General features: G+C 41.4%; 1 protein-coding gene across 1 annotated transcript in view; it reads left to right on the plus strand.

Moving 5' to 3' along the window:
• Nucleotides 1-18,686, plus strand: part of LOC120724105 (protocadherin-19-like) — a 36,631-nt gene that overhangs the window by 11,669 nt on the left and 6,276 nt on the right. Inside the window, exons 2-3 of the mRNA XM_040016074.1 lie at nt 645-778; nt 2,566-2,738. Coding sequence (XP_039872008.1) covers nt 645-778; nt 2,566-2,738 — 307 coding nt within the window. The remainder of the gene's footprint in view (nt 1-644; nt 779-2,565; nt 2,739-18,686) is intronic.

Raw genomic sequence — 18,686 nt, forward strand, 5'->3', positions numbered from 1 at the left:
GATGCAGGGAGGGTCTACTTGCTTAGTTTACACTAGTTTCTCTGCCCGTGTGCTCTTCTCGTCAGACATTATCCTTGCTAAATAAATGTTGGGAAGAAAAAAAATGAATGTAAGATCTCTTTGAACTGCGTTCTCTAATGTGGGTCAGAGATCTATCGCATGCATATTCTGAAAGCCTTTTCATCTGCAATTGCAAAGTTAAGATTCCCCTGGTACATTCTTAATTTCATCTACTTCTCTCGCAGTTATTTATTTAATATATCCACATTAATGTCTTCTCAAACATGGTAAAAGTGAAGAGTTCAGAGAAGAAAAAAGGGAAACTTTTCTTCTCCCTCTGTCTGCATGATAGTCTGTCCTCCCTTATGACTCCATTTTAAAGACAGTGGGCTGACCGGCAGTGGAGGGAGGGAGCAAGGGATCGAGAGCAGGGAGGGTGAACAGGAGAAGAGAGGCTGCGCTCACTGCAGCACTCTCCTCAGCTCTCAACTCCCAGTCAGCCCCTCTGTGTGTGTGCTTTGAAAGAGAATAGGATTCAGCCCTTTGAAAGCCGAGGCTGCTCACCAGGGCCTTTGTGTAAAATAACATCTCTACTGAAAGCCAATTACTGGTAACATTATTTTGGTTGCTTCCATTATTAAAAGTACCTCTCTCTGTTGCCCCCATCATCCCTCCACCACAACCCCCACCCCACCTGCTCCGCCATCACTCTCTTACAGACGGAGAATTATTCCATTGACTCCAGTTACGTGAACAGCAGAGCCCACCTCATTAAAAGGTATGTCTTGATTAGGAATTGTTACCAGCACCTCATTACCATTGTTATCTGTAATTGTTTTATCTAATGAGTGCACAGCTACTGTTGCAGCAGTTTTCATGTGTTCCTGCATGTTCTTCATTCTGTATAATTGCAAGGGGAGGATAAGATTTTAGGATAAATAGTATTACTCTAAAATAATGCGTTTAGTAGACACTTGTTGGAATGAGGCACAAAGTCATACTTTCGGATTATTAAATTACACAGGGCAGCAGAATCTGCAAGTAATGATTTTCATATTTGCAGATAAGTGTGATACACTTATGCACTTTGCTTCATTAATTACACATAAACTTGAATTTTATCAGGTAAACAGAAAAAAGAAACAACTACCTAATCGTCATATTATGTTTAAAAATATTTTTTTTAAAGAAAACAGTCATGAATGGACCATAATTGCCTCCTTTTTTCCCGTTTGTCAGGGAAAGAAGGATAAATGTTTTCATTGTGCATTGTTATTCAGCTCACCCAAACCAAGATCTTGGATAGGGTTTGAGGAATTCAGGACTGGAGACTGGGATGGGTTTCATAATTCCCTCAAGCCAAAGAGGGTTTTGTAAGCAGTCTCACTTTGTAAACTATAGTTCTCCCTTCTTACCTGCAGCTTTAGAACATTCCAGGCTTCCTTTTGTTTGAGGCCATCCCAGCCTTTTGAAAACCCATTATGGCAATTTCTCCCCAAAAGAATCCCTGCATTAATGTAAACAAAGAGCATTCAAGTGTGGGCCTCTGCAGCATACTACAAAGAAATCCCCTCAGGAGCCAGGGAGCCTCTGGTCTGGGACAGGTGCAATTACAGTGATAACATCAGAGAGCCAGCATTACCTCCACTGCAGTCCTCTCTCCCACACTGGAGAATGTGAGGCTCGCACTATGGAATGCAGCTACCTTGCACTGTCCTTTGCTTCCTTTACACTTTTTGTGCACATTTGTTTACTTTCATTTTCTCCTCAGTCTGTCTTCTTCCTCCCCTCTAACCTCTAACACCCTCGTCTGTCTTTACATAAACCCATTCATGTTTTTTCCCCTCTGTCTCTCTCTCGTGCATGAACACGTGTTCATATATTCACCCCTATTTAGTGTTGTTTGTAAAGCAGAATTTGTTCCAGTGGGATGGAAATCAAGTGAAGGGAAATCACGCTGTTACTGTGCAGCTGTTGATTGTGCCCCCACACCCCACCCTCTTTATTGACTGTGAGCCCCAAACAAGGCAGATGCTCAGTTTGTATGCTTCCAGCATTTTCTACATCCATCTTCCTTCCAGGAATTCCTGATTACTGCAGTATTTGTTTGATTGTAGTGAGTGAGTGCCTCCTGTTTGTTCAATGCGATGTCCTTGAAGTCAGTGCATCCATCCAAAATGTCCCTGGCTGAAACATCCTGTGGCTGGTTTGCTATCTATGAAGTTGAAAAATGTCCACTTAATCCAAGAAGGCTGTCAGGAGGTTTAAACGCCCTTCTTATTACATGGAAGTGCAAGCAGAAGCTGGAAAGAGATTTTGTTCTTTGAAAAGGTGTGGTGCTTAACTTAGACTTAGAGCCAGTGTGAATTAGTATTCATCCACTTTAAATTGATGGAAATGCACCAGGTTAAAGAAAGCAACAAAAAGCACAAAAAGGGACACGAAGCGAAAGATAGACAAGTCGTCACAAACCATCACATTAGAGATGGATGAAAAAGAGCATGTTTTTAGGTGAGGTGACAGTTAATCAACATTTCCCTTTCCTCCCTCCTGGCCCCCATGTAGCACATCGACATTCAAGGACCTGGAGGGGAACAGTCTGAAGGACAGCGGCCACGAGGAGAGCGACCAGACCGACAGCGAACATGATGTCCAGAGGGGACACTATGTTGACACGGCTGTCAATGACGTGCTGAACATGACTGTTCCTCCTAATGTTTGCCAGCTGCCAGACCAAGGTAAGAAAATCTGTGTCTGTTTGTGTTTATGTGTGCGCGCACTGTGTGTGTTTAGAGGATCGCTACATCGTTTGGGATGTGTTTCAAGTTTCAAGATAAGACCAATGTGTATTTTTGTGTGCCACTGAGACTGTTTTTATGCTACCGGAGCATCTTTTAAGATGCATTTACCCATTGGAAGTCCCAAATGTGCAAGTATATGAATAACATCACAGGTTTTTTTTGTCTTTGATGTTAGTACAGCTAATATGAGGGATCTGTGACGGCAAAGGCTACCCTTTGATACAGGCTTAGCCAACGTTATTGACTGATAGTAGCCATGTCTGCTGTTGAGGATGAGCTGACTTCAGATGTGCTTGAATGGCAGCAATTAGGCTCATAAAGGTAGAAGGTGGAAATCTACATATCTCCATGTGCCCTCATCCATTATTCAATTGGATCATTTAGCAGGGAATTAATGTTGATGTTTCATTTCTGACTCCCCATTTAAAAAGACATCCGCTTGGTTGGCAGAAGTCAGTGTAAGGGTCATGTTCATTCTTAACTACTGCCAGTCAGACTGAAGTAGAGAGTGGGTCAGTTAGAGGGAGATAGGGGGGAAAAAGCAGGATATAGCTGTCTGGGAGTCCAGGATGTTACTATATGCACCTGAGGGTATTTAAAGTCCTAAAGGAAGCACTACACGCACAGGTGCAATGGCAGCGCAAGAGTCAGTGTGTGAAACGCTGCAGATATTTTAGGATAGCCCCATTAGGAATTTCATTCATAGTGAGGAGGAAAGAGTGGACGTCTGAGGACACTCTTATGGATATCCTTTGCATCGGAACTTTACGTTTGCCCCAATTTGGAAACTGATGCCAAATTTAGGTTTTCCTTCCTCATTTAACGTTGACATATTTTTAGTTCCTTTTTTTTCTAACACTGTCCTACTAAGGCTGTGTACTTTCTCACTACTCTACTTTCTTCTTTCGTAGCTTCATATAGTGAAAAAATTTTAATGAGCAAGAGATAACGAAAAGGAATACGACTTTATAAAAAAAAAACAGCGCAAAGAAATGAAGATTATGTGATTTTTTTTAATAAATTATTTATCTATTCTGTCTATTTTTGTCAGTGGACTGTGAAGTGTGTGGGTGTGGTTGAAAAGGCGGCAATGGATATCTGTAGGCTCTTTCCTGTCGGTTCCTGGCATATCTAACTAACGAGTTTCACCGTTGATATTGTTCGACTGGGTAATAATAACGTTAGTCAGCCCACATTTTACGTTGTTCAAGAATGGAGTCGTGCACGTGGATATGCCTTCCTGGCTGGTAGTTCACACCTTGTAATGACTTAGCCGAGAAATACATAGGGTCAGGAAGTATGACGACCAGAGAATCAGCTTGTGCTGGGTGTTACCCTGGTGGCATCAGACGATAATGAACAGTGAAAAGCGAATCTGCTGACTAGTGGTTGTCAGCTGTAATTACTTCAGAACCTGCAAAAAGTTCCTGGGTCTCTAAAAAATGCTTCTAGTAGTGGGATCTCATTATTGGAGACAATTAGAAGTAATGTACATGAAGAATATTACGAGTGGGGAGAGCTCTCTGAGGCAGATCTTTTTTCATTAACACCACCAATGATTGTATCTGTTTCAGCAAAATGGATGCATGCCTCCTGAATTTGTAATGCAGCACCACATAGCCGGTAAACAGAACAACAGGCTATTTCACAGTGTCTGTCCTTTCCTTTGACCAGAACAAATAGATGATAATGAGGTTGCTGTTTGGAATTACAATTTGATGGTTTGGTTTTTCTTTATTTTATTATTAATTTAATCGCTTTTAGCTCCAGACTCACGTTTGGCCTCTGATTTTTCTTTAGCGACAACAAAATACCTCAGTGGAATCTATTTTCCCATTGCTTTTGGTAGTCATTCTGCAGCAGTGGTCACACCACAAAGTAATGAGAGGGCGGTTATAACTATTAAATAAATTGGGCAAAGATCGCATGCGGAAATGTAATGACATTCCAAATGAAATCATCTTTCTATTGCAATCTCAACGGTCTAATTACACGGGTAAAGGGCATGGTAGGATGACATTATGGGCTGGTTCGCCATGATGCATGGTCCTGTCTCCTGGCGTATCAGGATTTGACAATATCCTCTTCTTCTTTGTTGTTGTTGTTTCTCAGGAGAAGGCCAGCTTTTTCGTTTTCACGCTTTTTTCTCCCCTTCTGCTTAAAGTGTCTTGAGTACAAAGGCAGAAAGGTTTCTACAATATAGAAGTAGTTGAGCTCATCTGTTTTAATTGACAAAAATGGACACTATCTGCCAGTTCTGGTGAGTGAGTGGAGGGAATTTTCAGAAAACAAATAGGCATGTTCACTAAACACCCCGCTGTTTAGATGTCTTCTGGGAGTAACTGTGTTGTATAGTGCACCTCTCCTGCCAGCAAAAGCACAAAACATGTTGAGAGACTACAATTGCCAAAGGACAACAACACGCACAAGCTGAGGAGAGAAGAAGCTTGTTTTTTGTGTGTTTTTTATTGTTCTGTTTTCTTGTGTTGATAAGCGCTGAGAACAAAAGGAAGCCGAAACGGGAAGGGAGGTAGGGTTAAACTCTCGGGCTTTTACAGTGCAAATGTTTACTATTCCCAGTGTCATGTAAAGATGTTGTTTGCCCAGGAGACAATCTGTTACGGTTACACAACGACCCTGCATCCATGTCATCTTGTTGACTTTCATGCGGGAATCCATTCGTGTGATGAGATTCAGCTGCTAACTAGCCCGGCACCATATCAACGCGGGCATTTTCCCCACCTAAAGCAATTTAGGAGTTTCATATTTGGCTTTTGTCCATCTGTTGTATGCCTTTTTTGTCAGTAATGCCTTTTCAACAACATTATTCATTGTTCCTGCGCGAGCCAATACCAAGGTAACTTTGAGCGAAGTGCTTGTGAAGAGACTTTCGACTTAAATCTGAGTGAATTTGCTGAATCGCTGCCAAGAATCTAAAAAGACGTGTGTATGTACTCTTTTTGAAAACCTGACCTTAACTATCCTCACCCGGTGGATTAGATTAAGGAAGTATCTGAAGAACAAATTACATTAAATCTCTTAAAATCTATAAAGGAAGAGATATCTTTAACATGTAATGGCTCCCCTCGTATCTGCCAACAGAATAGAAATGAATGATATCGCTGCAACTATAAATTGAGAAGAGCAGCTATATAAAACGACTTCTTCGTTATCTTTATAGGCATGTCTGTGAAGTTGGGGGGATTTGGTTGAAATGTGCGACATGCTAGCTTTAGCTCTGTAGAACTATTAGTGTCAAGGGAGAAGCAAAGGAGACGACTCTAAAGGAGCTGTGACAAAGGGGGCTTAATCTATTTTTTTGACATCCTTTGATTGTCATAGCTCACATTTTAATTCACATGGATATGGATGAGCCGTGGATTTCAAGGATTAAGATTCATGTAACGCTAAATTGCACGAGTTATCTCTGCGGGGGGGAATGGTGGGGGCACGATGTCATTTTACAGTGTCCGATCTGTGGCTTTAGATTTTTGTGATCTCACTTTTGGAATTGTATCCAGGTCAACGTGTAAGTGTTCTTCAAATAAAATCACTTTCTCTTGGCTTATTAAACTCAAAGGGATCTAAGACTGCTCAATTAGCCAGAGCAGGGAACAGGCCTCTTTTATTTCTGACATATTCCTTGGCCTCCACCTCCAGAGAATATCTCTCATCTATCTGTTAGCTCCCTGTGGGGGTGTGCCTGAAGCTGGAACCCAGGAATGGAAGCCCCCTCCGTGGGCTGCAAAATTCTCCGTATTCCCTTCTTCCATCAGCAGATCCACAGGGTTTCACTGTTCCTAATTGATTTTCTTTCGCTTTTTCTCTCTCCCTCCATATGTCTCTCCATCTTTATTTTCTCTTCTGTTTCCATCTACTGACTGCAAACATCTCCAGCCCACATCTCCCAACTTTGTGCCAGTCAAGCAGTTCCCTTTCCCTGTTGAATTAAAGAAAGAGTAAAGGCATCTCACATGTTCCTGCTGCAAACTTGCCCTAAATTCACCACGGGAACATTTCTAGTTTGCAGTTCTCTGATCTACTAACGAAAATGCTGACAGGTGTCAGAATCAGGAAGGCAACAGGAACAGGGCTGTGCTGACAACACGAGAAGGGGAGAGCGAGCCAGAGTCTGTGTGTGAGGGAGACAGAGATTGAGAGATGAGCTGAGAGTCTAGTAAGCAGTCTTAGCGAGAGAAAATAAAAAGAGGAAAAGAAGAAACAATCTCTGTGACAGGTGGGAATGATTTTTTTTCCCTTTCTCTCACTCAGAGGTAACGTGCTAGAGGGTTTGACTGATTCTCAAACAACATTTGATTGAATTAAGCATCAAAATCCTTGTTGTAATTCAGGCTGGCAATGACACGTGTTGCGTTATGATACTTTAGGATCAGATTAACATATAAACTCTATACTGGGACCATCCATTTTGATTTGGATTTGTCTAATCTAATGTGGAACCAGTGGAGGTAAAATGGCTGACAGTGACAAAGAGCTCAGAGCATTACAAGCATTAAGGAAGATAGAGTGCAAACACACTGCATGCTCAAGCACACCGGAGAGTGCTTGCAAGCAGGTGTAGTGAACTCTGTAATGAACAACCTGGATGTAGATTTTTGCCTCCGAGCTGCGGAGAATTAAAGAAAAAAGATGTAATTTCATGCTGTGTCCGTCTGGGCTTAAATTTCTTTCTATTTTTTTTTTTTATCTTGTTTACGTCGCTGAATAAAATTCGGTGACTGTGAAGTCTTGGCTCTGTCACATTGAAATTACACCTAATAATGTAAAACAGCTGCCTAATTTTTGCGTGTTGTTAAAAAAAGGTCTGAGGATTTACACTGTGAAGAAGAGTCTAAATCTGTACTGAAAACACTGCTCTTATTTGTCCTCTAATTTAAAAGAAATCCTGAGGCCTAAACCACTCCAACAATTTATATACAAACAGCAAAGACACCCAAAGAGGAATTTAAGAAAATGTGGTGCTTTTGTTACATTTCTGCGAGCAACATTACCTCTAGCTGCTCTTTCTCAGCTACTGCAGACACACACAAAATGGGCATGCAAAGGATCTTAATTTCCACCATCAACTGCAAACATATAGTAATGTTATAATTCTATAATGGCATCCCCTGAACCTACACTCTGCCAAAGCTCTCCTGAATATACCCAGTGTATTTAATCAGCTCAAGAGGGGACTGCTTATCTCTTTGCACTTGTCATGGATAGCGTATTGAACATATCAGAGAGAGAAATGGGAATAGTTCATTATTTTCTAGGGCTCACAATGAGCCTGATGTATCTCATTGCAGGCCCTCCACTGACAGCTCATTTTCTAGACAATCCTGGCATTCAGTTCACAACGCGGCAGGGCAAGAGAGAGAGGGGGGAGAGAGAGGGAGGAAACACAGAGGCAGAGAGAAAATAGGGCTCCGGATCTCCATTGCTTATTCATGATGCTGTGGCATGCTAGGTGTGTTAATAATCTCCGCAGAAACCAAGTGAATCACCGTTGTTTGTTGAACACCTAGCAAAGCTGGGCCCCAATCGACAGCAGATGGGAAAACAGGGGGATCAGGATGATCCCAGACAGAGGGAGGGAGATTAAGAACAGGTAATGTGCAGAAGTTGATGGGGGCCGAGTGTGTAATAAAGAGAGAGGAGAGAGTACCTGAATTTTAAACCTGTTCGAGAGTGTGTGCACAGCGTGTTGAGTGTGTGTGAGGCTGCAAGTGTGTGTCTTTAAAGGTTAATCAGGGAAAGAATGGGAACGAGAGAGAGGGAGAGGAGGGAGAAAGATAAAGAGATGGCACAAGAGTGAAATACTAGAAGTTTGGGGGGAATAGAGTGAATTGCAATGTGTCTCCAGTCTACCTGCTTTTTTGTGGCTCTGACTGATTCTGGTCCTCGTTTGAGGAACCGAGGCAGCAGCCATTTTTACAGCCGCGATATTGTCCTTGTAATTCTCTGAGATCACCACATGCCATAACCTCTCCTGCACTGCGAGCCATTTTAAACACGGTGTTAAAACAGGGGCTGTATGACTAAACAACTGCAGCCTCATTTGTGCTAAAATGAAATTGTAAAAAATCAATTGCCAATTGATCGATTTGATGTTATTGAGTACGATGAATCATTTTGTAATTATGTAACTAGAATTAAAACATTTTACACCTTCGATCTTTCTGGAGGGTGACATCAGCACGCCGCTCATTACTTCACTTTTTGTTGTTTCTACGATGTAATAATGATATTAAAAATTAAGATAACACCCTTTTTTTCATTTATCTTTTTCAGTATCTTCAGAATCGAATCGAATCCTTCCTGGATTTAAAAAACATCCATTTGTGGTGCTCTTTGTAAGGGGCACATGAGCTAAAATAAAAAAACCCTCTAAGGCCTTGAGAATAAAGGCATTTAATTTTTACATAAAAACAGAGTGCTTTGGAGCTTTTTTGATGTTTTAGCTCATTGTTGTATCTTTATTTTGACACGTTTTTGTGATTTTCTCCCGAGGGGTTGGGAGATCACTATCTCACCTTATTTTCATGTAAAGTCGACTCAGCAAAACAAAGAGCCCTATTTGCACGTTTCACCCACAACCCCCCGCCACAGTGTAATGCACCAAATGCAAAATGTAATTTCTCCTTGAAATGCACTCATTTACATCTCCTTTAAATGTACTCAGTTTCCAATTTCCATGGTTGCTGCGTGTTTTTGTTACCTGCAAAGTAAAAGTTATTGTCACTTCTTCACAAGGGCGACGGTGACATTTCAACAACTGACCGCTGACAAAGCTCTCGAGATGTTATGGAAATTTGTCAGGAAAATAAGCGATTTTACTTTAGAGCAGCAAATTCTGTAGAGAGTAGAGCTGTTAATATTAATATTTAACAAAGAGGCCTTTTTTTAAAAAAAACCTTCCAAAAGATTGTTGTGGTAGACGTAAAGACATTACGACAAAGTGCCCCCCAGGGATTTGATGACTAAACCTCCCCTAGTAAAGTAAAGTAAAAGTTTATTTCTACAGCACCTTTCAAGACAAAGATCACAAAGAAATACCAAGGCATTTGTCACAAGTCACATTTTTGATTAACCAAGTCTTAATCAGGGCGCTGTCATGTCATAAAATAGAAGTGGACCTCCGTTTATACCACTCATAGTATTACAGAGTATGTTTTAAACTTAAGGGACTTTAAGTATTTTTAGTCTTTTGTTGTGATCACTGATGTTTTTTTCATTTACTTAAATGTAAGGACCTGTTGCACCGTGCTGTCCCACCTGCAACGATAAATTAATGGGACTAGCATACCATGTTTTAACACTTGATGCCCAGCACTGCGGTAAATATCCTTATTGTGAAATTTAGTGGAAATAAGGGCGAGGGGTTACTGTGTTAACCCTACTGGCTGCTGGTCAGCTGAAAGGTTTATGTTGGGGGGGGATGCATTCCCAGCTGATTAGCCATTGTTGTGTGTTGTGTCGGGAATGCAGTTTGTTTGAGTAAGTTCGCCACCAGAAGCATTCTACACTTTGTTTAGAAAACAGCTGATACTATAATTCTGCAGCAGAGCCTGATCCTCTGTTGACAACATGAGGTCCTATCATGAGCCCACAAAAGTCCTTTGAAAGCATGACTTACCACAGCTTTGCTGCTGAAATTGTACGACTCCAGTCTGATACTTTGTTGAGTAAACAGCCTGATGAGGACATACTATACACATAGACAAACTCAAAGGAGCCTTGATGTGTGGCTGGAAGTGGGCAGGATAGTCACAGAGTGACTGCCAAAGCAAGGCTTGTATTACAGGGATCCCAGGATATCAGACACCAGGCGGCCTGTGCTCCCTCCAGGCAGGGCAGAGTCTGGCAGCTGGCCCACAGCCCAGATAGCTATAATCAGCTCCATTACCTGTAGCACTGACTTCCATTTAGGAGCCCTCATAGTGGAACTATGGCTTCACTGCGGGGATTAAGGATGCTGAGAAATTTAGGAAAAGTACAAACAGCATGCAGTTGCACATGCTATATCTACACCTGCTGCTGCAAACACGTATATTGTACACACAGGAACACATTCATAACTGCGCGCCACACAAACGTGTAGTGAATGGAGGGAGATTTCCTGGGCTTTAAGTGTCTTGGCACGAGGCCTTTCTTTTATCTTCTCCCCGTGTGAAAGGAAAGATTAAGAATATATTCTGCTCTGTTTAAGGGGAAAATCAGCTGTCTTTTGACAAGTACATTGTAGCCTGCAGTTTTCTGTCCAGAATACAAAGAGACATTTATCACTGCAGCTGGGGTAAGGGAGGAAGAGAGAGAGAGGGGGGGGTCTCCTGTGCTGCAGCGATGTGCATTTCTTTTTTTAACCCCTATTACTTCCTTTCTGTGGGAAAAAAACACAGCACTCCCATCCTCCTTAATCCATTTGAGATTTCATCTGTTTTATTTTTCCTTTCATTTCACTGTCTACCCCCGATGCCTTTGTCTTCTCCATCCTGATTTTTATCTTAGTTCTCATCACCTTCTTTCTCCTGACAACATTATAGCTCAGATGGAATATGTAGCGGTAATATGTAAAGTTATGTCGTCCTTCTCCGTCGTGGCAACAAAAAGGTTACTACCTCAGGCAGAGTGCCATAATATTTCCATAGTTTCCTCTCCTCATGTATATTCAGCGAGAATGATTTATTCTGTAACATTTTACTTTTAGAAATGCAGGATTTCTCTTCTCGAGACTTTGCATATGCTGTAAAACAACACGGAAGACTGTGCGCACTGGATTTGTACTCTAAAAGTAGTTAAGCAGAGGTTAAAGGGAAGTCATAGAAAACCAGCACTATCATTACTATCTTTCATTTACCAATTAGTGTCAGTGTTCCCCTCTCTGTCCCCGAGATGACCTTGCAGAGATGAGCTCAGTGTGTTGTAATTGAACATTTTGAGTCAGCCTCAACAGTGGTAGGTACTGTGCGGCTGCTAGTAGCCCAGAATATAAACTATTGATGAAAGAGGGAGATCAGAGTAATGGAGAGGGGGAAGCTGCTGAGATATGTGTGGATGCAGATAGCATCCCCCAGCCCCTTCTTGGCCACCAGGTTCCACAATGCCTTGCAGGCATTTTGTCTTTCGACACGTCTTCATAATCCTCTGTGCTCTGTTTATTCCTGACTTAGTGAATTAACGCGCACCTTAGTAATTTTAGTCGTTCAGATTAAAAAAGCATATATTACTGCTTATCTTAAAGGGGTCTTCTGCGCTGAGTGAGGATCAGATTTTAGAGCACATAACCTGAACATCACATTGAATTTAATCTGAGCTACTCTGGCATGCACACCCTGGATTCACTCTGCTTGGTTCACTGGTGAGAAAGGTCAAGAACTGAACTGACTCAGAGCGGTGCTTCTCCGTTGTGGTGTGTCTGGCGGTGGTGGATAATCAAATTAAGTAAATTTATCAGCATTAAAAAAATAAAATTCACAAAGGCCCTCTATTTTTGTATTGTGCCGCTAATAAGATATTCGCTTAAGGCTACCACATATCTTTCTGGGCATTAACCTAATTATCATTTCACATTAGTATATTATGTAAAATCAGGTTAGCGCGAAACATGTAAATACTGGAGTAACTGTTAACATTAATCTGCTTAGTTTCAGAGATAGGGTTTATAATATAAAGAAAAATGCTTGTGATAAATTCCAGGAGGTTTTTTTATGTTGTTCCTTTTATGTATAATTGAACGAGAGAGAGAATTCGCTGCATCTTGGCAGCCAAATTTGAGTTTTTATACCACTCTGTACCCCACCTCTTTAAAGGGGAGGATAAAAGGTAATGAGAGAGGTCGGTTGTTACGTTTAATGGCGGACAGGAATGTCCCAGAATGGCTTTTTTTAATGATGTGCTTCTTCTCGTGCAGTCCTCGTTAAGGATGAGTTCCAAATGCACGGAGAGGACAGCGAGGGGACCGCGGCCGTATCCTGCACGACCCCCCGAGATGCAGCGGGGGGTCCCAGGCTCCTTTGTGTGTTCTCCAGCTCATCTTAGAAATCCAGTGCTCGTCTGTATTCAGCTCACATCAGCATCAGAAAATAAATAAAGCAAGCAATCAGGCCATGACCTCTTATACCCACAGTGCTTAGAGACCCCCCACTAATACCACCCTTCCTCCCCCTCCTCCCCCTCTGTTCCACTTTACATAGGTTTAACTACCTTGGATTTGCAACTGAATGTCAAGCTTGTGTTTGGCTTTACCACAGGGCAAGTTGTTCCTCAGCTGTCTCTAGAGAAAAGGAACTCAAAGATGGAGAGGAGCAGGGGAATTGGATCTTTGACACCTGTCACTTCCACTCTGCTGCACCTTGCTCTCTTGCCACACATAAGGACTTTTCGTGTCACAGCTCAGCATGTTATCACGAGTGGGCACAGGGGCTGAGAAATCCAATTACTAGCACTGTGTCAGGCCCCTGCTATCATCCTTATGTATGCTATAGTCATGTTCCTTAAATCAGAAAAGATGTGCTTATTAGCTCTTTCTCTTTTCTTCAGGCCAGTCTTCCACCTCCATTTCGATCTGTGTCTTAGATACAAGCTGTAGCCTCACCAGTGTCACTCCTCTATACAGTGTAGCACTGGGTGGGTGGCTAATGCTACAGACATTGGTTCTGACTGTCTTATATTAAGTGGTATCATGGTGCAAAGCTCACTGCGGTGGATAATGGAGAACCTGGGAGAGAATCAGAATGCCTCCCAGATGCCAAACAGATTGGCCTTTGTGACAGAGAAATGGAAGAGCATTAGAAAGTGTTGGAAGGCCTCCTTCGTGCGTTTCCTCTACCCAGTAGGTGGAAATCTAATGCATCTCAACACAGTGGAGACCTTGCTGTGTTTGTCTGATTTCTTTTATTTGCTGCTAAGTGATGTTGACTATTCAGGTGGAGAAAATTGTGTAATTATTTTTTTCATTTGTTTTTTTTCCCAAGCCGTGACCCGCTTTTCTCCGTGGTGACCCACCTCCTCTTACTGTATTAATAATCTGCCCATAACACATACTGTCCTATTTTGCAAAATCTGTTTCTTTTTCTTTCTTCCTTTTTTTTTTTAAAGGAAGGAAAAATTTGAAAACACAAGAACACGAGAGAGCGGGAATCATGCTGGTACTTCTATGACAAGATAAAATGGAATATAAAACAGTCCTTGCTAGCATAATGTGGCTTCACATTCAGTCAAGTTCACTTTATATTAATTATGTAAGGCCAGTCTTTTGAGGCAAAGCAGAAGCTCACAGAGGGAGAGGAAATCCAAGATATTGGTTTTCTGCCCAGTGTGCCATCCCCAGTTGTTTGGATACAAGTGTTGAAGGATAGTGGGCATTTCAGATGGCTAAAAGAAATAACACTTAAGAGGTGAAAAAGTAATCTTTTCTCACTGTGAGAAATGTTTGCACCAAGAATAATAATAATAAATAAATAAAAATAGAGTTAGAATCCTTGATATTTGCGAAAAAAGAAATGAATTGGACTTCCTATTCACTAAAAGCCCCATAGCACACAAAGCAATGTTTTCTGTGTTGCAGTGTGCTATTACCTTGACATTAGCGCTTTATCTTTTCTCTTATGTGGAACCATTACTTTTTTATTAGACTTATATTTTGGTTTCCTTGAAGAATATTTAACTGTCAGCCATAGATCGCAGTGACATCTCATTTTACCTTACAGATTGGACAAAATATAACAATAGTCCATAGTGCTTCTATCCTTAAGCCGACTCTCCGGCTCTTTTTCTCTCCATCCCCACTCACCACGTACAGTAGCTTTCATCTATGCTCCAACCCCATTCATTGATGTAATTTAAGAGTGTGCCCCTTTGCTTCTCCCAGACTCAAGGGTTTAGGAGCAAATTAGCTCGCTAGCTCGGTCAAGCTTAAACACAGAAATGCTGCATTTGTTCCAGTGTATTTAAAGATGTCCTCTGCAGATGCATTGTAGGGGAAACGAGCCAAGCAGACAGAGGCAGGCAGGCAGGCGGTCTGGCTGGCTGGCATTGTGGAGTGGGCAGTTTGCAACAGGGACGCCGGCAGCCTGCTGTGCTGAGTTTGAGGGGCGTATTATATTGTTGTTGGGGGCATTCAGCGCCTGAGTACAGGTTAATTTGAAGCTCGTCATTAGAAGGGCAATTTAGCTGCTCAGACTTTACAAGGCCAAAATTCGCCGTGCGATTTTTGCAAAGTGCATCACGTCATGGTAAAACACTCTATTTAAATGCATACACTTGCCGATGCAGTCGCTTTACAAAGAGATCTTTAAATCACTCATTGGGATTGTGTTGCTTCTTGTTTGTAGGTTAAAAAAACCAAACGCAAATATTGTAATTCTGAAACATGCTACCTGCTTTTTGAAAGTCGGGATCCAAGAGAACTGAGAATAGTACACACTAACAATTCTTACAATTTGTCTTGATAATAGAAAAATATGGTAATAATAAAGCAAAGCTTTTAAATGCTTTACAGTGCTTTTCCAATTAGGAAAACTGCAGTTTTGTTGCTGGCACCTTTGAAAGATTCCTTCATGCATGAGCTCCCCCTGCCACCAAATGCTTTTTCAATTGGAAATACATCAAATTATGTGAATGAGATGAGCCCAAGTTTAAGATTAATTTCGACTTTAATTGCATATTATATATTTTAAAATAATCATCCATTTAAAACACTTCCAATCCAGAGATGAAATTTATCTGATGAAATTCATCACCAAATTATATCCCTGATTAGTTTTTCTGTTTTTTTTCCTCGGGAAAGTTATATGTCCACAAAATTATCCAATTTAGTTCAGTAAAGTTATTAAACTGATTTCTTTTTTCCTATGACAGTGTTACGGTTGGCATCATTATCTCGCAGAAGAAGAACCACGTGTACAGTACAGATTTTTTTTTATCATCTATTCACTGTACAGAATTAGGGAAATATATAATTAAAATCCAATCTGCTTTCAGTAACCTTTCAGTATCTGAAATGCAACTGGAATTTTAAAGTCCAAGTGCTGTATTTATTTATTTTTTTATTTATATAGTTCTTTAACAATAATGCCAATTAGCCCTAAGGATGGTGGTTTGATTGCAACAGCAAAACCTGAACAGAATAATTGTGGGATATGGATATCATAATGATATGAATTTTAGTGTCCACTTAGTGTCATCACATGTTGTATGAATTGGCACTGTGGCTGAAGCGTGGGGTACTTTTCTGCCAGACACGATCCTGGCCTTATTTTTATGGAATTCTGTGAACATGTAAGTGTATTGTTCTGGTGATGGAGCCTGTGTTAAGAACCTTTTTACTGCCTCTTTAACACAGTACAGCTGTGTACAACTGGGCTTAGCTCTTTATGCGCTTCTGTCTGGGTTAAATCTAGTCCAGAGTGCCTGTGGAGAGAGTTAAATGGTCACTGGCTCATGTAATATATGAAAACCAGGGCATAAATTCTGATGTCTGTTCAAACAAGACCTGAACACTGTAAATCATGCCCCTTCAAATGTTCTTTATGTCATGACCCGAGCCGAGGGTAATACTTTTAGAGCCTTTAAAACTGTTCCTGAGACACTGCAACCTCTAGGAGCCAGCTATGGTAGGAGTAGGCCACAATAAGGTGAGACAATTCTCTCAGCAAAGACAGCATGTGTTGCCAGGGCATAGAAACCAGCCCACCCACGTATGTCATAATGACAACCAGTTCACATCGTTTCCACTACATCAAGCAGTCCATTGGCTAGTGGTCCTGCTTTTGAACAAAACACTGCTCTGCGATGACATAGTGATTTATAAAACAGCGGAGCGATCACTTTTTTCATCCCGCTGCTGTTACACAGCTGTTAAACAGATGCCGTTTGTACCAATTTAGAGGCAAGTGCATTGTTTGTCAACACCACTTTGGAAATTCATTCTTTATACCCAGACCCATTATAGAAAGCTCTAGCGTTGCTGGATGGGCCAGCAGCAAGGGAAGCGAGCATACGGTGGAAGTAAAAATTTGCAGAATTTGGCACGTACTGTTGCTAGCATTTAGAACAATTATTGACAAGCATTTCCAAAGAAAAGAAAGCGTAAGACTGGCTCAAAATGAAGTTAACTTGCCATCTTACATCAGGTTTTCGGGAAGACATAAGTAGGCCTGGTAGTAGTGACAAGCTGTCAGACACTCAGTGCAGCGCAGGATGTATTAGGCAGTGAATGTGTTCTTGATAAATTGACTGCTACTAATGCTCAGAAATAGAACGACGGCCCTATGAACCCCCGGCTTCAACAGTCATAAGACAGTACTAACAAGGCCACACAGTGCGTCTAATTTTCTTGACAATTAATATTTGACCGGCAGAACTGAAGGAATTCTGAACAGATAGGCAGAAATTAGAGAAGGTTTTTGGGTGAAGGATTCATTTAATTACATCAACGTATATGAGACAGTAGAACTGATTAGATGAAAGAGCAAGACAAAAGGAGGGGACGCATAAAGGATGGCCTTGTGCAGGGAGCTGTGAGGGATGAATTAGACGTTTCGGGGGGGGGGGGGGGATAGCTTGATGTGACTGAACCAGATGCTGTAGGGAGAAGGAGAGGACTCGATGCTGTGCAGAGAATGATGGCTTACGTGGCGCAGTAAGGGTGCCCCTCTACTGTTTGTAAAAACAAGACCATCACACTCCATCTTGCTGCTCCCGCCGGAGCCAAGCCTCAAGGCTGATTTATGGCCCACAGACTGAATTGGCTGGCTGGGATGACAGCAGTGCTTGGACTCTCCCTTGTGAGTAGTGTAGGAGGCTGCTTGGCCAAGCCTCAGCCTCAGCTGGCCGTAGAACTGTCCTTTGCTGTAGTTAGGACAGACTAGATGTTAAGCTCTATTTGTTGTGTTAGGATCGGAGAGGACCAAACCTGTTCGTTCTTGAGCATATTTTGAACTCTGAGCACTAACCAACCACAGACAGGCACCGTCTTTTCTGTTCGTGCAGTATTTTTTCTCTCCCTTGTGACGCTTTCATCAGCTTTTGCATTACAGGCTCCATCAAGACTCTGTAGTAACAATTTAGATTTAATCACGCTTTGCCATGTGACTGCCAGGATGGAAAATTAATATGGAGTAGCAATTAGAAAACAGCCCTCTCATTGTTAAAGATACTGTGGCATACCAAGATGAGACCAGAAAAGTGGACATTTTAGCTGCAAATGAAAAGCTTTAAATGAAAACACACACACACGACAAGAAATTTTGACTCCTTAGGCCTTCGATCGTGTTTATAACTCATGAGTCGATTTTTGGATTTTACACCTGTACTCCCAACCAATGAAAAGGGGCACGTAGCATAATGGCAGTGTTGTTGTGTGCTGTTTGATCTTTTCAGACTATTTGGTAGCGTTGTTACTGAATATTTAATGGGGATTAATATCAAAGACAATAAGGTAGCAACAGAAAAACAAGCAAAAGAAATCAAAGGGAATTGGTAAAGTCTGTGGAGGCCATAAGTAAAGCATAGCGAGGTTTAAATTAGTCTACATTATTTCCTTTCATAACAGTTCCATCACAGGAAGCTGTGATGCTGTCTGGATGTCTGTTGAGTAGCATCTGTTTTCATAAGACCATCAGTTGAAATGTATTGTTTCTTCTGCATCAAAAATGTCACGTATAGAGGAAGTACAAACAAAAGTAGTTTAAGCCACAAGTGGCACTCTTAGTAAGATGATTTATCATACCGTACTGCTGTTCCTGCACTGCTGTTCATAATTCTTTTTAGGGTTTATCATCCTGTAAAACCAAACTGACTGAATCGTGTCATACTGCAGTTCCCAGTTGTCTTGTGGTAGTCGAACTAAGAAATACAGAATTATGATTTTGTCACCTGAAT

The sequence above is a fragment of the Simochromis diagramma genome, unplaced genomic scaffold (assembly GCF_900408965.1).
Source record: "Simochromis diagramma unplaced genomic scaffold, fSimDia1.1 OVJJ01000685.1, whole genome shotgun sequence".
NCBI lineage: Eukaryota > Metazoa > Chordata > Actinopteri > Cichliformes > Cichlidae > Simochromis > Simochromis diagramma.